Here is a 22,269-nt window from a genome sequence, read left to right as displayed (position 1 = left end):
AGTACGAATCTACTGTCTCACTGTACTTGAGGCAGGTAATCAGCTGTCTCTGTGCACGTGGAGGCGATGGTTTGCAGTGCCTGTCAGTCTAGTGTCTGATATCTCTGAGCACGTCACACAGCTTCTGCACTATGTCACAAATTATGCTGCTCCTGTGCAGGCAGTACTTGTGCTGTCAATGTTTGCACGCGCTCTTTAAATTCAGACTGTCTTACTGCTAGCACAGTAAACTAGAGCCTTCTTATAAAGCCGATAACATAAGCGCCATTTACTCGGATTAATGATAAAACTCTTTATTTACAATAGTACCCGCTATGTGCCTACATGCAGTACTTAAATCGCATTATGCAAAAACAGTGGCTAAGAGACACTGCGCATTTCGAGATAGTGCTCTGCTTCTTATCACCCAGTCAGTAAATAGTCATGCGACATAGCAGAGTTCTCTTTTACGTGTATTTCCTTACATCCGTTTTCAGCTACAGAAAGCCGAGCTACTCAAAACCAACATGTGTTGCTGCTGCACAGGTTCCAATGCGAGCGCCGTCGGCTCTGCTTAATCAACATTTTCAGACAGTTATAAGGGGTGCCATTTAGTTGAGATACAGTAGTATTTATGACTGGCATTATGCGCTACATTTGGATGCGTGCAGCTAGTAAAGGGACACTCAGTCATGAAACCCTCTCCCGTACGCAGCAGTACCGAGGTTGCAGCTGGTAGCAGTGTGTGCTTGCTAGTGCGTAGTGGTTTCGATTCAGTGGATGAAATAACTGCTCCCATGTCCGACCTCCTGCTGGAACAGGTAGGTGTCGAGCTCTCTTCTTTTCATTTTAAAACGGTTTTATTTCCAGACCGTGGATTGTGTACTTTTCCTGCTGCCCAGAGCCGGTCTCCACAATACCTGCCCACCTAAACAGTGACGTCGGCCAATGGGAAAGAGGGGCGGGGCTTAAAGCCCGTTACTGAAACCTCCTGAAAACACTAAATCTCGCCAGCGAGACTGTGCAGCACTAGGCTTTGACCTAAAAACAAAAGGTTGTTTAATAGGCAATGTTCTCAATGACACAATAAATTAATTAGGACCCTAAAAATTAAACCACGAAATAAGGTGGAAGTGAGACAGACGAGCACAGATTATAAGCGCGCGCTGGAGAAACTTAAGATGGAGATTAGGCAAGAAGCATGGGGCCAATTGCACATGGCATCTCGGAGTAAAGACTCCAAACTCTTTTGAAAACGGTTAATGAAGAGTACTATAGCGATATAAAAAATGGCAACCTTGATGCAACAATTATGCCTGAAATGTGGGTAAAACACTTTGCTGGCCTCTTTGGTAATAGTATTGAGACACAATGTGGTGCTTACTTTCAACATCTTGCATCTCCTTTGGAACCCTCATCTTTAGATGCGGTAAACAGGGCGCTTTCCCAGACTGTAAAGATCAAGGTCCCCGGGCCGGATGGTATACCTGCGGATCTATTTTTAGCAAATATCTCCCAGTGGCTACCATTACTAACAAACATATTAAGATGCTATGCGGCCCAGGGCCCTCCGGAGTCTTGGAGATCAGTTATAGTAGTCCCTATATGTAAAAATGGAGACGGGTCTGATCCCAAATGTATCGACTAATCTCTCTAATTGATAGTTCCTGTAAGATCATGGGACGAGTAATACTGGAGAGACTGGAGACCCGGATAACAGAACATGGGAAGTTCTCTGGTGTCCAATATGGCTTCAGGAAAGGCCCGTAGAACAGTGCCTCAATCTGCATCTGGTCATTGGCAAATATACTATGGCCAAGTCAGGGTCCCTATACCTTGGGTTTATGGACCGGACGTCTGCCTTTGACTGGGTTCAGAGGGGGAAATTGTGGGAGAAAATGCTGCTTATGGGCATTGATCCATCTATTGTCCATTTCTTAGCAGCAATGCATCTGGGAGAGTAGGATATGGAGCAGCTGGCGAGCTTACCTCACCAATAAAGGTGGATTGTGGGGTTTGTCGGGATGTGTTCTCGCTCCTTTCCTATTCTGTCTATACATAAATGACTTAGAAAGCCACATCAGAGAACTAAAAATGTAGATGAACCCACAATAGGCAGCAGGTCCCTACCAGCCTTGTTATAAGCTGATGACTGCGTCCTTATGTCGACAACTTGGGTGGGACTACAAAGGCTTTTAACCAGTTTTAATGATTTTATGAGCGATCTTGGTTTAAAAACAAACGTTGCAAAATCACAGGTGCTAACCTTTTCCTATTTAGGAATTCTTTTTAATAGAAAAAATTCTTGGTCCCACTTAGTTGATGCAAGGATTGGGTGCTTTAATAAAAATGCGGAGGCCATTTTCAGATTTACAAAAAAACTAAAAAACTAGGCTCTCGCCCCATAAAAGCCATTCTAGATATTTACAAAGCGCGAACATGCACCGTCACTGTATGGCGCTGGAGTCTGGAGTTGTACTAATACTTTGGGCCTCCAGAGAGCAGAGAATAAGATGTTAAAACGTGTGTAGACACTACCTAAAAGTACCACTGTCACTATGTGTCATAATAAATTAGGTGTAACAGCATTATCATTTCGTATGCAATTAGCACCTTTGATGCTTTGGCATAGCATCTGGGTAAAAGAGGTACCAGCCCTTAATCGTGAAATATTTCTAGATTGTCTGAAATTGGATTGTGCAGAAAAAATTATCTGGCTCTCCTATCTGCATGAGCACTTGGGACTGCAGGATTGTTTTAATACTCCTAGAAACATATCTGCAATCCCAAACGCTAATCTCAAAAGAGACTTCCTCTCATATTTGAAGCAAGTAAGAGATAGCCAAGAGATGGTCAAAAAAAAGGGTTGTAGAGCACACATTGTTAATTAACTCCCCACAAATTGAGTCCTAACTCTCCTTTTATTTTAATCAAGCTAAAATGTTTTATTTGATCAGGTTCAGGATGGGTATTGCTCATCTGCTGGTTTCGTACCCACGTGATGTATCCTGGGATGCTAAATTAGAATTGTGTCCATGTAATTCAATTTCTGCATTTTATGTTTTTCTGTAAACTTTCTTAACCCCAGACACACTTTTTGAACCCCTTATTAAGACTTTAAAACATAAGAAAGTGCCATCCTGCATTATGCCACCTACTTCTTTTAAATGATGAATTTACTTATTTAATGGTTTATAAGTATATCTCCTCTGCAGTTCGGCTCCGCAATATGGTTGGAAAATGAATTTCTGGGTATTGATTAGGTCAGTTAAAATGTCATGTTTATTTTTGTTAAATTATGTTTTATCTGTTTTTTATGCATTTCAGTAAACCGTATAAAGTTTTTTGACTGACAGACTAGCCCCTTCTTTGAATGACAGCAAATGTGACAAGATAAGAAGGAACAACATTTAAAGGCCTGTTTACAGAAATCGAGCACTTTGGAAGAGCGAACTCAAGCTGTACAGCCTAAAACACATTAAACTAGCAAATAGAAAGCAAGCACATGCTAGTTAAAAAAAACACAGAGCCAAGGGTAAGAAATGGGTGGAATGCATTCCCAAGGAAGTTTTCAGAATGTCCCCAAGCTGTTAGCAAACCTCAACCTAAAAAGACAGACAACCACAATCTGCAACCGGTTTTTGTGCCAGCCATCAGAAGCTGCCCTGCTACAACACACCACACAGGCAGCATTCTAAGAAGAAAAAAAAACGGAGTAAAAGGGATACACAAAAAGGGAAATATGACACTGCAAAGGATCAGCAATGTAGACGGAATAGGGAAAAGTGGTCTAACAGAAAAGTCCATGGTGCACAGGCAAATCCCAGGATTCTAAGCAACGCACTATACAGGCTCACAATTATACTGAAGGATAAGGACCATTGTCAAATTAGAACCATGGTTAGAAGTGTCCAGAGATCACATATAGAGTTGGTTTTGGAGCCACTCATAATCAAAACAGTTAACCTCCCAGTGCAGAAAAAAGACAGCACATCAACTTGCAGCAGTAAGCATTAAGGTTTAAGCTTCAGAGGGCCTGAAAAAGGATATTTAGTCCCTATTAAAAGGTACTGGAAATTAGTGAGGGTGGGCGCAAAAGAGGACACAATGTAAAGACATTTGCATGCACTCTACATGCAAGTAAAAAAAATAGTGCAATCAGATAACTTTGCTCTTCCCTTCGACTCCTATGAGGATGTAAACAGAAAAATCAAAGCGGAACAGAAGGGAACAAGCTACACGAACATCACCACTAGGACCCTGCAGTACAGCAGGCAGATGCAGCACCAGAGAAGTTGACTTTCTCCTGTATAAAGAGCCACTAAATAGAAAGCAAAAGAAGTATATGAAGCAGACCACAGGTTGCAATGAAGTCACATTGGAAGACAGCAAATTCCAACAGTCACAAATCCTCGACCAACAACCTAGGATCAAGGCCATAAATGTAGCGCCACAGACACCGTAGTCTAGCTTGGAGATGATACCTCCATAAACTACCTATCCAACATGGACTAGGCCACAGAGGGAAGGGATGGGAGTAACGCCATTAACAATGAAAAGCACATCAAAGATGCAAAATAGACTACGAGCAGGTTCCAGTGCAGAGACAATAGCACAATCTGCAAGGGAGTGCACTCTCAATGCAGCTGGACCAACTATAACAGTGAACCATTGAGGGGCAAGATACAAGCATCATCCACTAAATAAGTGCAAGGCCTCTAGCCACGATACCTCTGCAGCTTGCACAACCCATTGCGATTACCACTGCTGTCATTGCCAATGACAGTACCTACACAACTACTACTCGCCATCACTCTACAAGTGTGACAATTCAGCCTTATCCAGGCCCCCAAAGCTATAAAAATAGCTTGAGCAATGGGTATTAGTTGTTTTAATGCGTACTGAATTGATAAACAAGATCTGTTCTGCTCATCTCTAATTTATACAAACTGCACCACCATGTGGGACCTGTCATAAGTGCCAGTGTTGACAATTAAGTGCCGGTGCCAAGCACCGGAAACCACCGGCTCAAATTAAGTACTGAAGTGTTGACAAACTTGTCCGAAACAAGGTGAAGAAGTTGGGTCAACTGCAGCCAAAAGACAGCATCGAAGACCACAAACTAGAAGTTCAACATAAAGGCTGGAGGACTAGAAATGCAATAATTGTCCGGTAAGTGATCGCACAAATTTCAGCCTTCAAATACCAAGACAGGCAGCTGTACAAGAGTTCTCTTGAATGCATATTCAAAACAATAAGTCAAAATGGGAATCCAAATGGATTTGGTACAATTTGGAATACCTCAATAAAAGGTCAAAAGGGTTCTGTAATAGAGGAATTGGGCTGCAGGATTTCTGTCAGCAGATTCGTTTTCATTTTTACCAGAGTCATCGCTAACATCAGGGCCTCAGCAAACATACATAAGACCGCGTTGAAAGAGTCTTCTGTTAAAAGAGTTGAGGACTAGCCAAGGTAGCTTCAGGCATAGGATCAAAACCACAAGCTATATAAAGTCAAAATAGAAAGACTGACAGAATCTGAAAGAGAGAAAAGGTAATCTACTTCTCTTACACCACCTGCATAATGAGAAATGAGGCATTGTAAGAAGTTCAAAGGAAGGTCCAAGTGTACCAAATAATCCTGCACATCGATGATTCAAGTTGGAAATTTGTTAGAATGCTCACCACTAAAGTCAGCCTCAAAAGACTTACCAGCGTTAATAAAAATGGCCCTGGTCTTCAGAAGCCCAGACAATGAATCGGTAGTCAACGTTAGTGTTGCCGATGTGGAAACAATGAGTGAGGAGTTTAGTGGCAGAAAACTATCTAGAAGTGCTGATACAGCATCAGAAGTTCCCATGTGGTTGACTCGTGTTAGGGTGCAGGCAACTGGCAGAAGTGCTGTCAGGGGACCTGATATTGCACCAGTGGGAACTGGAGGAGAAACATGGCCAGGAGTACTGCGGTGAATGGGTGAATGCCTCCATTTAGTAGGGTCACCACCCAAAGCTGCAACAGCCACAATCGCGCCCAACAGCACTGGAAAAGGTGCTGGAATACAGCTAGGTACCAACGTCCAATCTGAAGATGATACTTGAGGTCGTAGTCTAGCAAGAGCCTGCCAACCAAACAACGAGGCTAGTGGCTGTGTACTACACCAGACAACAGATGTTTCCCCATTTAGATCAATATATAAGTCGAGAGAGGACAACTCTGACGAAAAGGCTTTCTCTCAGTGGCAGTATACTACACCAGACAGATGTTCCCCCCATTCAGATCAATACACACGTCAAGGACAACTCTTATAAAAAGGCCTTCTCTCCAGAGTCACTTTAAGTCATGGATCTGGAATGGAATTTGGAGAGGCAGCTATCTCACCGATTGATGACGTTTTATGCTATCCAGTGGTCTCCCAAATAAATGAAGTAGCTAAAATGCTCTGACCCAGGGCTATGTTCTCATTGCAGGTCATGATAATGTACATCACTGACATCCAAAGATGACTCCTGATGGAAGTAGGAGCAACATTTTATGAGAACATACACTATTAGGGAAAGAATAGTTGCTAGAGGGAAAACCCAGAGAGCAACTCCGGGTCCACATTGAACGTTAATAGGTGACAGAGCTAGGATACAGCTGCCGCATCCCCTGCTAGCACAGAGAGCTTTCTCCAGTTTCCAGATCTAGTCTAATGCTGGATCCATTCATGATGCAAGGAATCTGCCGGTAGCAGTAGCTAATAGAATCAAGTATTTTTTTTGTACATTCACTGGGCAGATTATAAAAAGCAGAAATTGTGCACTTTGTGGGAATGTATTTCAGCAAGTTAGAAAACATTTAATAATAAATATTTCTAGCCTATTCTGCTTTGGCCCCTTCCTAAGAGCAGACCTCAACATGCAGCGGTAGGTAAATATGCCTTTAAATGTGGGGATTCCCCAAATAGAAGCAATCTTTTCTTTTTGTAGATATGCCCTCTGCTAGTGGAATATCACTTACCAATGGAAAACTTACTTAGGACTTGAAGAGTTAGCGTCCATAGATAGTTTAAATCCATACAATAACACGTTTCACTTACTTTTACTAACTTAAGTTAATGTCAATCACTTACTTTTGCCAAATAAAGAAATGTGTCAATCATGTCTTGGTGCTTGAGAGCAGATTTGAACTGTTTTTCGGCTTCTCTGTACAATCCCAACCTGAAGAAACATTAAGAAAAAAACAGAATACACAATAAAGGGATATATATTTGCGGACTCAATTGTTCCTAAAGAGTAAAGGCTGCTTTTATTCCATATCACAGAAATAGCCTGTCACAGGAGAGGGGAAGAGGGAGTACTGAAATGTGGTTCACACAGTGGAGAGGAATAGGAAGAACTGAAAAGTGGTTCACTAAACTGTAAAAACAAAGCAAACTCTCAGGGCATAAGGTATAAAGATGCATCCTTTTTCCTGCATGAATGTGCTACATCATGACCTGTTCTACTTCGTTTCCAATTTATGTACAACCTTTCCTGACTACTGCAAAGGTTTTCGCATAGAGCATTGTGAGAAGGAATCACAAAGTTTGTGTGTAGGTAAGATTTATAATACATCAACATCTGGGATCTCTCCTATTCAAAAATATTGGGGCAGGTTCCCAAGCATACCAAAAAATAGAGAAGTTAAAATGCAAGCTCCACATGGACTTGTCTGCTGAATTATGTACCACTAAAAGCGGATGTGAGAAGGGAGTAGAACAAGTATAAAAACAGAGTAACCCATCCATTACTGCAACTAGCTAAATGTCTGCAACACATTACACCGTGGCTGTGATGGAATGAGAGCAGATATAAACCTGGGAGATGAGCCATATTTGGTCAGTGATAGATTCCTGATGAAGCAAGGCAAAAATTATATGAAAGTGTGATAACCATTGTGGATTGTATCCTTCTTTTGTGGAAGGGTTAAAGGAGATTCAGCAGGGTGCAATTATAGTGTATCTTAATCAAAATACCTTTCACGTTATAACACCCAATTCTACTAAACAATTAGAAAAGGGAAATTTAGCCTTCTTTCGATATATTTTCTTAAAAAGATTAAAAATGAAACATGTTCATATAGATGCTAAAATTGACAGATATTTTGGAAGTTTTGAACACTGAAGGAAATGATGTGACAAAGAATCAGAACTGATAAAGCTGTAATGAAGTAGTGAGGTTCATGAAACAGTAGTTATTTACTTTAAACTTCTGGAGAATCTTGAGAATCAATAGAACTAGATGAATACATAAAAGAACTCTGGATATAGGGTGATCAGGCCATCTTCCCAGTGAGTTGTGGCTGCTGCCTATTGACCAACACCCCCGTTTACTGAGATAATGTCTCATCAGAATTTCAACACAATCAGCCGCCTCTGTTCAGGATCTGGATTATCCCTTAAGAGCCCTCAGTTCGAAAGCTTTGACTGAACATGACCAATAAAAGTCCATTCCAGTGTAAAAAAAACAATTGAATCATTGGACTCACAATGGTCAGTAGAGAAGAGTAATTGTCAGATTTGCAGGTGTCTAGGTGCTTTAATGTGGAAGCTCAACGATTGCAAGAAATGATCTGAGATGGGGGAATGATAGATTAGGCTGGTCTTCTCTTCCCCCTACCTGCCCCACAGGATACTGGCTAAATTAGCCTGCCTAAAAGAGAGCTGCACCATCTTGAACACTGCGTACTATAGGATGTGGTAATGTTGGAAAACCATAAGAGGCATTGTAAGCATTACATTGGTTGCCATAGCTTCCTGCTCATATCCAGATCTAGAAGACTTGGCACACCATCCTTTTCCTCCAGGATTTGGAAGACTGAATTACCAAGGGTATTATGTAAGCCAACATTTACACATGGCGAACTTAAACTAGAGATTCTTGGAAAATATGAATCTGCACTGGTACTAGTAGTTCTTTATGGAGAGTTAGATCCATGATTCTGTCTATACTTTTGAGGCCCATCATGGTAGTGTCTTCATTATATAAGAGCTTGAATGATGAAGCAGAGCAGTAACTCCTAATCCTAACACTGGCCAGCTCCTAACAAGTACATTGGAAGATCTATCGCATGAACAAGTAGGGTGTTCAGTCTTGCTAGTCAGGTACGGTCAGCACCCAGAAAGTGAGCTACCCAACATTACAACCAGTGAGAATCAGCAGGGTTTGAGGAATGCAGACATTAGCACACAACCTGGTTGGATGATGTGACCTGTACAAAAGGAGAGCTGGGCTCCATCAAATTATGTATCTGGTGCTTAGTATCTTAACAAGGCAACAAAAAACCTTTTGATTTCAATGCATTGGTGACCCGAATGGTTGACCGAGCAGAGTGAATTTGACTCTTAGAGGGAATGATGGTTAAGTGGATGCTTCTAGTTAGGCACCACTTGGTATTACCCATACTGCACACAGTTTAAGGGTGTAACCTCCAGTCATGATGCGGAGTATTGCCGAGTAGGCGGCCTCTGTCCTTTATTAGACATTGAGAGAATTAATATTGCAGTGTTGGAGTCCTGCTTCTAAATTTGGAGTTCTTCATGGGCACTTTGATATATGTCATCTTATTAGGAGTTTGGCCACCTGTTTTCATCAACATGAAGGGATTTTTGGGAGCATGATGTAGTCTAATTGACTACTGCTACAAACCGTCTGTGGTACAAAACAAATGGTGTCAAAGCAAACTGCTGTAGCAGGCTGAGTATCCAGGAGAAACACCAAAAGAAAGGTGAGCTTTATTCTTACGAGCATTTGGCAGCACTCTTGATTTGGCTTTGAAGTGGTCATTGCAGTTTTCTGAAAGGGTAGGAACAGAACATGAGTGAAAAGATAAGACAAAGAGGTTTTGGTTATATAACAGGACATTTGGGGCATGGATAGACCAACTTATTGCATCTCAGATGTTCAATCTGAGACTTCAAACCTCACAAGAACATATGCTTTGTTGGACACCTCTGGCTGCCACAGCAGAATTGTGTTTACTAAATGGCAGTGCTACAGGAAGATTAATAAGCAGTCCTTCGCAGCAAAAGGCCTAATTTAATTTCTAAAGGAGCCTTGTCTTCTGGCTCCCCACTTCAGTGTCTAGGTTTTCTCCTTCCAGGTTCAGTAATGTCAGCAATACCGCTCTACTGTCTAGGAAAATAACCTCACCTCCATTAAGGCCAGGCACGGCACATGACAAAATAGATCCACAGGAATCCATTACGCTGGTTCACTCACACACACACACACACACATTGAATGTAAAACACAGGCCATGTACACAAACAACTTATACTTGTAAAAAGTTCCACTTCTGTGCACTAACCCAAATCCTTGCACTAACATCCCAAGTGGGTGAGCAGGTCTCTAGTGACACAGATACAAAGGCCTTGTCACAACTATGGAATCTCAAAACACAGTACACGGTCACCACCGCTCTGTGTACCAAATCCATTATGAGGATGGTAGTTCACAGTCAGTGTAATGAGTGAACATTTGGTGCTCCCATTCAGGTCACAGTACAGGTGCAGGACCTCACTCATATCTGGGGACAGGTCTAGGCCTCTACTCAAACATGTGATTAGTGTGAAGCTAGGGTCAAATTTTAAAACAAAACAGGATACCAAGTACACACGGTTAGTTTGGTAGTCGGGCTAGGGGAACGGGAAGAGGAGAAGCACTGCAGATAAATAAAAACCTTCAACAAGCAAAGGTAAAGCCGTTTCTGGTTCACAGCTATTCTCAGAAAATACAAAAATGGTAAAGGCACAATGCAGCGCTTGTGTAATGGGTGTCTTAAGTTTGTATGTTCGGAGGCTGTGCACAGCTTTGATTTACCAGCTTTGTGAAGATGTTTGTTGTTTACAACTAGATGGTGGGCTATACCAATTACTGGGAACAGAGAGGACAGCACATAATGTAGAGTATAGGGCTGACAGAAGCCTATGCGTCACACACAAGGCAAAGAAACAAGCAGGCTTCTAATGGGCGCACACATCTAGGATGTAAGCGGCATTGGTCAGTGCACAGGAGGCTAAAAGAGAGACAACTATGCTGTGCAAGTCAACTCCTAAACTAGGAGAGCTACTATGACTAAATGCATAAGTATTAAATTCTGAAGATGACATTGCTGAATTTTAAAATTTGCAGCTATATAAAGCAGATAGGGTGGCTCAGTAAGCACAATGCACATTGCTGACAACATCGGCTATTCTGGAGATCATGAGTTCAAATCCTGGCCAAGCAAACTTGGCCTTCCATTTTTCTGAAGAGGGCAAATTGATCATAATAAACTAGGTTATAGTAAAGTGTGTTATGTAAACAGCTTAGAAACTGCATATGTCTGGGTTGCTCTGCCATATAAAAACAAATTATATTAACAAAAAAGGGCTTGTAAAATATGGACTGTCAAGAACTGCTTATGCCTTCCCCACCTCCCAAACGGGAACATCAGCAAGTTCACATACTTGGTTAATCATTTTACTCCAATATCCAACAGCCTATACTCTGACCATTGACAATTTCATTTAAGGTTTGGGACCTATAGGATCAATCAAAGTAAGATGTAAGTGTGAGAAAGTCTTACCTAAGGCAAAATGGTGCACTTCATTAGGGAGTGTATTTGCACTTAGTCTGAGCTGTCATTAGTTTGCAACTATTAAGTTAAACTAACTAAGTAGTAAGGCAGATTGTGATCTCTCTTAATGTAGCAACTCCAAGAATAAACTGGTTGCTTATGCAGCATCGAGAGGCATTCTGGGAAGTCAGAGGATGTAATAAAGTACTATAACAACCATACGTGAGTGAAATTGGAAGGAACAAAGAAAGAAAGATGAGGAATTCGTAGTTTTAAAAGTCACTCTGAGAATCTAATTATTTAAATTACCAAAAATTATGCAAAAACTAAACAAAATGCTCTAACACAAAGTAATATCTTTAATAAATCAACAAAGGTAAAAAAGCACATAAATTAGAGCAAAGTCAGAGAGCAAAGGTATCATAAACATACATTGATTCCTTAATATTAGCAACTCTATAGATGGGCCTGGTTTAAACAGACAGGCTAAAACTGAGTCGAGGATTTAATGATCACTTCAATCTTCCAATTATTCATGAATGGAATCATATTACACGACAGACCTCTCTAACGAAAAATTGGGATATTAAAATCAAGGATGGCGTTGTTATTCATTCAACAATTCAAACACTATGACATGCCAAAAGGATCATTTAATGGTTTACAATGAAAAGAAAAGTGTACCTGTAATAGCATTTCCCAAGTTGAACTTTCCACCACCAGTCTTTGAACTGTGAATGCTCAGTGGCAAGTGCAGCCAAATCTAGTGCCTTGAAAAACAGAAAGGAGACAATGACACACATTTTAAATGAACATATTCAAAACACTGGTCTTCATTTGGTTTGGTCTTTTAAGCATTGCATTAAAAATCTGGACACCTCCTACCACCACTTCGATGTATATCAAATGTGAAGAGGAATTAGATTACATAGTGCCCCAGATCACGTTTTAATGCTGTTAGAACATGCCTACACACAAACTATTCTAATGGTACATGCCCTGCTGCATGCGGAGATCTTCTAATAAAGCACTGGTCAACATTCCTAAAATTAACAAGGCAAGATGGAGAGGCAGATGTCTCTCCTATCTAGCATCTTAGCTCTGGAATAAGCTACCACTTAACATCAGGCTTCAATCTATCAGAACACAATTTTGGAGCACAGTTAAAACCTGGCTCTTCCCTCCACTGTAGTGACCTGAACTTCCCCTGGTTTCGCTGCATTTCTCTGCAAGCCCAAGCGCCAAGACGCCTCAGCATTCGACCGCTTCAACAACCACTTACTTACCTATTCTGAGGAGCTATAATTTAGAAAATATATTAGGACGTATGTGTTTAAAAAAGGCTAAAAGAAAAAAACGTGTGGTGCAGCCTGGTGCTAAGCAATACCAGTTGTCAGATAGTGAGGGATGCCAATGTGCAGAATGAGACTAGTTACAGCTGGGTTAAAAAGCATTCCGATTGCAAGGACGGAACGCAGACATTTAATGCTCTCTTTCTGAACTAGACCTCTGGTCAGTGAAGATAGAAGCTTGCATTGCCATTTTAAATAGTATTTATCGAATAGAAAAAATTTCAATTAATAAACTGCTTTTAATGTTTTTAAACAGGCCATATAAAGCAAGAAATGTGTTACATTGTAGTGCTTAGAAGAAGCTCTTGGAATTTAAGGGCCTTATTTGTAGTTTGCCAGAAAGGTCAAAACATGACAAATAAATATCTCATCTGCCGTATTACAAGTGCCAGATGCTACAGAGAAGCTGTAATAAGTGACATCCGCCACCTGCAATATGCTGCATGTGCCACCTGTAATACGGGATATCCGCCACCAGTAATATCCTACATCCACCAACTGTAATATGCAACATCCGCCACTCTTTAAATAAGGCCTTAAATCTGATCATTCAAATTTTTCTAAGCGAATAAGAGACAATGGAAAATAAAAATAAACTGAGGTTTAACAATTCCCTAGGTTTCACTTTAGAAACCTCAAAACTGTGAAAGGGACCACCATGCAACTGGTTGCTTTAATCCCAAAAAGATAAAGAGAAGTGTCAATTAGCTTAGACTTGCTTTATTTATTTATTTTAAAATTACCAGCTTAGGCATAGTGAAGGTTTTCACAATGCCAGTAAATGATGTCTGGGAGATGTGTATGGGTCTTTTGCGCCCCTTTACTACAAGACTTCTTTTTTAAAGACTGGATCAGCATAAATTGTAATTTTGGTGTAGAATAAAGCTCTGAGCACAAGTTGTGAAATAGCTTCCTAAATTGATACGGTGCTTTCACACATTGTGTCATAGTTGACTCTGGTACTGAAGGGAACTATTTTGTGTGCCAATGTGCCCTTTAAGAAAGAGCACAATGCAGTCACTCGCAGAGAACGTAGCTAATGGCTGAAGTAGGTGGGAGAGAAATATGACTGAGACAACAAAAGACAATTGGATGAAGAAGGCCGATTAAAGTCCCTTATAAATAGACACATTATATACTTACATAACTATCGGCATCAGCCTTTTAATATAGAAGGGAACATGTTACTATGAGGAAAATAAAGCTCCTCATTCATTTAATTCCTCAACAATAAGAGTAGTGTGAAAATGATTCACTGCAATTTTTGGTACATAAACAATTGTATAAAAGTTACTTATTCCATATCTTTTAGTCTCCCCATCATAGGAATCCCACTTCACACCGAACATTAGGAACCATGAGATCTTAACACTTTTATCATATGTAAGGAATGGATAATTTTGATGTTGCTAAACCAGAACACATGGGGCGAATATTAACCAACAGTTGTTTTCATTTTCCCTGGAGTTAAAGGTACCAGTGGTGGAGTTACTGACCGATTAAGAGAGGGATCCTGATGGCTTCTTTAGAAATGATGAAGTACCCAGATAACTCCAATCCTGATTCCAGCATAGATTATTCCTCATTGTCAGGACCAGACCATTAGGAAATAGCATAAGAGCGTTAAGAAAGTGTGTGTGGATGATCTGTTTACAGGGAAGATTGTTTTTTAAAATTAGAGGGAAAGAGATTATGGTTCGGATTGCAGTGAAATCGAAAGCCATGAGGAAGAAAAGATAGCTGCATCGCCAAAATTACATTATTTTTGTGGATCATATGATATTTCATGTTAAAATACTGTTAGAGTCTAGCTCACCCAACGGAATGAATAAAAGTCTATTCGAAAAGTGGCTTTTCAAGGAAGATATTACCCAAGTATTTTGCATTGGGTTAAAAGATAGGGCCTATCAATTTTTAAGGAACCAATCATAATATATTTTCCCATAGATCCCTTAACTGGTGCAAACACTGAATTTCAATTCAAAATAGTGATAAAAGACATCTGAAGGAGGCATTTTCCATAGTCCGTGACAGGTGGGCAGTTGTACCATTATGGATGAAAACTATAAGTAGGATTACTTTTTATTCTGACATGTTGTAGGATTTTTCCAGACAGTTGACACACACCATGTTACACTTAAACAAGTGCAACATACTGATGTTATAATCTGGAAAAATGCCAACTGTCCTTGCCTGCCCCAAGTGCACTCTCAATTGGTTATACTCCTGCTGGAGAAACAGGCATACAAAATGCGCTGTAACAGGGCAGGTACAAGCCAGGACCGACAGTTGGGACAGATTAGCATCAAAAGATGGATCAGCAGTTTGAAAATTAACGAGTGCCTTTCAAAGCAGAGGAACTGGTAGTGCTTTGAGGAGGAGGCTGGGATGAAGTATGGGACTGCACCAGGCTGTGTGGGGATGCCTGTGGGGGTCCTGGATACCCTGTCGCCGGTCCCAAGTGTCTGCCTCAGCAGGCAACACAACCTGTGTGATTATAATTTGTGCACTTTCGGTCGACCCATTTGTCCTGGCGCCTGCAACTGTAATATGGTGGAAGGACAGGGAAGAAGGCATTCCTTCATTTGCATGGAATAACCCCCACATGCAAATGAGGAGGCACCTCCTTGTGGTCAAGCAGGAACAACATTTACATCAACCACTCACATTCCAGAAAGCGCTCAACAGTCACCTGCAGTCCTTCTGTATTAACCAAGTGCTCCATCTGTGCAAATAATGGTCACAAATATCCACTGCACCCCAGGGGCACTTCCTGTAACGCGTTCTTGGTGGATAGATATTTAGGCTCCCCTAAAATCTTTAGTCCTGAAAGAATGCCACTCGTCTGAGGTGAAGACTTTTCCTTTTTGTGTATTGTATTCATTATCTGTTCTGGGTTGAAAATGGACTGTGTCCACATAGGCTGATTTGGAGCGCGGTCTCACGCATTAAAATTGTGATGATTGAAAATCTTGCAGTGCCTTCTTCAAGAATGCCACTTTTTTGTCGACCGCCCAGGTGTGGGGAAAATTAATATTCTTCTTACTCAGATTGGAACATTGCCTTATATTGAGAAAAGGCATGTGGGGCCAATTTCAGAAAAAATATTCATGCTCCTCTATGCATAAGGATTCTGGTCATACACAAATGTACAATATTTAGAAGGAACCAGTCTTGCGATATTACAACACTGCCGAATGAGCTGAAATATTTCCCCCCTCCTTGATCACCTGATAATAAAACACGAAGGGAGAAGTCATCGCTGAAGACTGATGACTTCCTCCACCTCTGAGATGCCTCTTGGGCTGTATGTTTACTTCTCCTGATAAAACTATTGGTGCTGCCAGAAAGTGGACAGAACTATTTGTAGTTGAAAAGTACTTTCTGACTTCAAGTGGTGGGGCTTATGCCAATCCCTCCTAGCAGTGAGGTTTGTGGGGCAGTTCATGGTCAAGACATCTCTCAGTTGGTTAAGCATGTTTGCACAGACACACATTTTTTGCAGAAACACCATTGAGTTAAACATGTATATTTCAGGTAAACAAGCAATATTGATTAGTTGATCTGGTGTTCAAACCCCACTTCAGTTGATGCGTTGACTAAGAGTGAGTATTTTGTGTAAGCAAAATCTGTTTTGGTTGGGCTTCAATTCTGTCTCATGTTTTATTACACTGCTGTTACATGTTGGAAGTAGAAGACTTAAATGGTGGTGAACTATCTAGAGTGCTAGCATGTTTTGTTGCTTATGTTTGCTAGGTCATTTTTCCATTTATAAGCATTTCATGTTTCATTTGTGGTTCTGTGCCAACCAAGATGTGCATGTTTTATTTTCCTTTTGCACTAGGGAAGAAGTGTTCTATCCTACACTTAATGTTGAGTCTTGCATATATGTGTGTGCTGTGCCTATGTCCTGTGACTTTCTGTTCCCGTTAGTTGTACAATGTGAAGGATTTCCAAGTCAACTGGGCAATATACTACATGGCTCAAATGGAAAGAATACCTAAGCTGCTGATAAGAAGTACTTGTGATGTTCTCATTTTATTCCTTATCTAAACAAAAATTACAACTAGGGGTGGTTCCTCAGCTTATCACTGTAGCACATAACCAAGTCACTTGAAAGGAACTTCAGCAAACATCCTCTTGCAGACTTCAGGAATGCATCTCTTCCATACAAAGGAAGGGAAGGACTGCATCTCTTCCATACAAAGGAAGGGAAGGACACTTTGAGAAAACCCATGCAGATCAAAGAGAAAGCACAACAATATACATACTTAGGCATATAGTTCCTGCAGGAAAGACTGCAACCCGAAAGAACTACAAACACTCTCTGGCCCAGTAAACCAAAAGCTTGTGAAAACCATCCACAAATAGATAAATCAAATAGACCCAAACCTATTAACAGAAGGGGGTTTCTACGGTTGCAGTACTTTTGCATGTTAAACCCAAATTTATCTAAAAAGGGCATAAAAAAGTAATCTTCCTAAACTTACCCACAATGGTCTCTGCAAATAACTATCACATTTCCCTCCTCCAGTAGTTTGCAAGCTGGAAACAGGCAAAAAAGCAGCTAGTGCCAGTGCAAAACAGACAAACATGCAGATCACTGAAGACCCAGCTATGTAGGTTTATGTCAGGAGGTAAAATGAATGCATGTGTCTCGGTTGCAGACATCTCCGCAATGTGAAGGTGTGGAGGGCTCTATATCCCAAGACCTTCTATACTTAGCCTGGCACACCTTCAGGGCAAGATCAATCAATCTGCATTCAAATAGTAAAACAGAGCATTAGTGAAAAATCTCTTACGTTTTTTACGTCGTTTTCGTGATGAAATATGTACTCAAACAGCGCCTGAAAATAAAAGAGGACATATGAGGCAATGCGGTTGATTAAAAAGTATAAACAGATTTAAAACTAAATGAGACAATTACTGGTCTGGGTTATATTTGATCTGGCCAATGTAACATAAATGTTGCTTGTCACATGCTCGTAGTCTTGCCTGATTTGTTGGAAGGAGAGTTAGCTCTACTGCAAGTCTCACCAAAAATTATAGTCTCTTCGAGATCCTTTCTTTCCAAAAGGAGGCAAGTGAAAGCTCACCTGGTCGAGTGATAATGGCATGCTAATCAGGTGAAGAGACCTGGGTTCCATGTGCTATATGAGGCTGTTTGTTGCACTGTAGTCAATGGAATGGCTCTCATAAAGAATGGTGTGCGTGATTCTTCTACTGCTAGAAGAAAGATCAGAGACTAGTACATTAAGTGGCGCTCAGGGATTACAGTATTCTTTGGATTTATCTTGGAAGGATGAAATCTAAAATATAAACTGGACTCATTAACTCAAATGTATTGTAACATGTTGTGAAATGTGGGCATTATCCATAGCTAAAAAGAGTATCTGTACACATTCCAAAGTTCACACTATGAAGAGGAAAAACGGATCAGAACCTAACTGAAGTCAATATGTTTGGACTTAGTGAGAGGGGAATGGAAGCAACGTGTTATCACATGCAGGTGGCCAACTGGGGTCAAGGTAAGACAATGTGGTCTGACCCTAAGAGACTAAGATTTACTCACAGATTGCTTGTTGAAGCTTCGAAGGGCCATGATTGTGTTAGATTTTATTTTCCCCCATATACAAGCAGTTGAGGTACATTCTTGATTTATGGCTGGTACAAGTCGTAGACGCTGATGCAGGGCAGTAGGGGCGAAGTGCTTGAAGGGGACGGTAAGGCAATGTTCAGTTAGTACAAAGATGCAGAAAGGTGTGACCCTGCAGAGGTCTGAAAGAAAGTGGGAGTCCCTGCTGGCGGGCCAGCAGCGGAGCCAGAACACAGTGGAAAGATGGTGACTTCAGACACCTTTGCCGAGAGCAGCTCCTTCAGGAAAACAGTGGAATCAGGATAGACCTGGCTTCAGTTTGAAGGCTGCCATCTATGCGCTCTTTATAGACAGTGGAATTCTTAGAGCCCATTGAACACTGCATGGCAATACATGTGATACTCGGTGGCAAAGGCCCAAGTTGGAAATAAGGCAGCAATGTATACAGTAAGCACAGCCGTCAGGGAAAATACTGTAGGAAGCTTCTGAATCGCTCATTTAATATAGATTTAAGAGAATATACAATAGCTCCATGAACTCAATTTCCATAAATTTGAAATAAAGGGAAATCAAAGACGGAGCATGAATTTGCCCTTTGGGACCTAATTACAAGGGCCCAAGGTAATTAGGCAGAAAGCTCTAGCTCCCTGGAGTCAAAGGTACCAGTGGTGGAGTTACTGACCGATTAAGAGTGGGATCTGGATGGCATCTTTAGAAATGATGAAGTACCCAGATAAATCAACTCCATTCCCGATTCCAGCATAGATTAATCCTCATTATCAGGACCAGACAATTCCCACTTATTTGTAATTCTGATGTGGCCAGTTAGAATATAAAAGAACATAAAAGTCACTTATAAAAGAGGTCTCAAGTGTAGTACCTCTTCAGAACGTTGGGCCTACAGTATACTTTCTTCTAGAGTCCGTCATTTCTAATTACAACACAAAGGGACAATATTCTGTTGGGTGTTTAGGTTGTAATAGACTCAATAATCAAATAATCCAAGTCAATTTTTTTACTGAAGGCTAAAAACCTGCTTAGGCAACAGACTTGGCCTGAGAACTAAGCAAAATAGGTAGTGAGGAGCTTGGAGAGAAGGGAGACTCCAGTCGGAAGCCTCAGATAGAATGTATGCCAGGCTACAACATGGTTTAAGCCACAAGACTGAGTATATCATAATAAAAAAAATTGTGGACATGAACGTTATTGAGAAAGAACATTTAAAGTTAGCAGAGTTGGCTATGTCTGGAGATACAGATTTATAAATAAACCAGGGAAGGGTAAGTGGGTTGCGTAATAAGTGATTAGTGAAATAAAGAACAATTTGGTAAACAAGTAAGGTGAATGAAGCAATACATCAGGTGTACAGCAGTATGCCCAATATCAGGCAGAATTGGACTTTGTTATAAAGTGGTAAACATGATTAGCCGTAAGACCCCCAGAAGGCTCATTTTTTAACTACAAACACCACTGCACATTTGCTTTGGTAAGGCAGCCAATAAAGGTTATTTCCTTTTCTGGTAGGTTTTATCCAACATTCCTAAATACAACATAGCAAGGTGCATGCCATATCGAGGATTGGGAAAGGGGCAGGGAGGAATGTGGAATGAGGAAGGGAAATACTAACTTAATTATAACTTAAGTAACTTCGAGGTAACAATGAGAAATGGTGATACAAAAACAAATACACAACAGACTTCATAAACGAAATTTGAGATGGTAATATTAAAAATGGGGGATATACAAATACAAAGGTTAAGGCATATATCACTGGATTGATAAATTGAGGCACGTACTCTCATGCCAGGTTTAGGCCCTTGCTGAGACCCTTCTACCTGCTAAATACTAACCCAGGTGTGGTTTTAAGTTTAGTAGAATGAGTAACTCTGAAAAGTGCACTCATTCATCAGATAGACACCCTGAATACAATTTAGTCTACAGATAAACAGCTGGAGGCCAACTCACATTTGCACACAGGGCTCTCCCAATGTGGATGACTAACAACTGGTACTTTTGATCACAACAGGATAAGACAGAAACCCTTCTTTTGGCAAGTGTTGATTTGTCGATGTAAGAGGCCTTTCTTTGCCAGATTTTAATGGTGGGTGTCTATGGCAAGACTAAAAAAAATGTTTTTTCCGGCACCTACTTATCATGGATATGATCATCACTATAAGATTCAATCTGATAAATATTTGCATTACAGCTATTGGATCATTGGTCTTTTTTTGGAATAAGATTACATGTATTGTTACGATTACCCCGTTCATCACTGCCACAGTTAATGCCTAAGCTCACTGTATGGTTATGTTTGACATACCTAAGCACAGCCCCAAGTAAGAAGCAGCTCAACTGGACCCAATCTTCTTGTCCTAACAAATAGCATTCCAAATTTACAACATACTTCAACCTATAATCACATTCTTCCAACCATTCACTTCGGGCAGAGAACCAACTCTTACATCTTAGGACTCTTAAGTCATTCTAGTTCACCAACATGCACAAGTGCAGCACCAAGTTTGCAGCAACAAGCCCGAACCTTATGACAATAGCACATGTTTCCAAAATAGGCCATACTATTAACATACATTTTCTGAAACCTAAGTAGCAAGCGGATTAGTCTATTAACCAATTCAACAAACTATACCGGACAGCAGTTGTCTACACACCAGTAAGACATAAATGTTCCAAAAGGATACAATAATGTGCAACTCTATACACTTGACCGCTGAGATAGTCCAATATTGTTTCTACCTGTATTGCTGCTGTAATGATGCCAATTGTTAGCATTTAGAGCACAATGCAGCACCAATTTGAAGTTCAACAAAGAGCATTCTCTTCTATTGATTTCCTGATCTTCCTACACTAGTACTGGTGTGTCATGTATTTTCCTTCGTAGTTCGGGGTGCAAAGAAGATTCTCATAACATTCCACTTTGCAGACATGGCATTACACTACAGTGAGGCATAACCAGAATAAATACCCACTGTGTATACAGATATTTCAGGCAATAAATTCAGCTATGGCTCTTGCTTAATTCAAAATTCCACTGACAATTCCATGGGTGATGCTAATGGTTCAGGGGCTAGTTTATTTACTAACTCCGAAAAGTCTGGCAACCCCACTGACATGGGGGCACAGTGCATCTGGGTGGTGCAAAGGGGTTTAAAATGCTGGTTTCTCTTTCAGCTCGTCTCACCACTACACATTTCTTCTCCACTGATCCTCCTCTGGATCACATTAGGTTCCAGTACCCCTGACCTTTCCCTTGGTATCTCACTCCGGGTGCATGTTTTCAGCAAGGTCCCACAATCAGCACGGTCTCCGTTGCGCTAAAGTGCACCATATCAGGTAGGCTCACAAAGAATCCAATAGGTAACAAAGAACATGCTCAGGCTCAAGTAGTTAAACTGAAACAAAAAGTAGAAATTAAAGAGGGCTGGGTATGTGCTCAGCAGTCAAACAAGTCTCAGCCTACTGCAGAAACTAAGGACATGGCCTCATTTAAACAATGCACCACTGATGATGGGCTGCAGCTTGATGTGAAACTTAAGATACTTTCTGACTTCAAAAGTTCAAACATTGGATTGGTAGGGGTGCTGTTTGAGATTTCACAAACATCTCTCCATGACTGGAACAGAGCAGGGATTAGTGAAGTTTTTAGCGCACAAGGTCGTTCTACTGACGACAGGTTCAAGAAGGTGTACAGAAGGTGTACAGATGTCATTTAAAACAATGAACTAATGAGAAAGTGGTGGAATGG

General features: G+C 40.8%; 1 protein-coding gene across 2 annotated transcripts in view; it reads right to left on the bottom strand.

The window, feature by feature from the left end:
- TTC8 (tetratricopeptide repeat domain 8) overlaps positions 1–22,269 on the bottom strand; it is a 260,914-nt gene that overhangs the window by 147,089 nt on the left and 91,556 nt on the right. For both annotated transcript variants that reach the window (XM_086937626.1, XM_086937627.1), the window contains 3 exons: positions 17,713–17,757; positions 12,243–12,328; positions 7,090–7,177 (listed from right to left, as the gene is read on the bottom strand). In XM_086937626.1, the coding sequence (XP_086793752.1) occupies positions 7,090–7,177; positions 12,243–12,328; positions 17,713–17,757 (219 nt within the window). The remainder of the gene's footprint in view (positions 1–7,089; positions 7,178–12,242; positions 12,329–17,712; positions 17,758–22,269) is intronic.

This window comes from Lissotriton vulgaris, chromosome 9 (assembly GCF_964263255.1).
Source record: "Lissotriton vulgaris chromosome 9, aLisVul1.2, whole genome shotgun sequence".
In the NCBI taxonomy this organism is placed as follows: Eukaryota; Metazoa; Chordata; class Amphibia; order Caudata; family Salamandridae; genus Lissotriton; species Lissotriton vulgaris.
The sequence above is the reverse complement of the archived record's forward strand: the minus strand, read 5'-3'. Positions and strand labels throughout refer to the sequence as shown.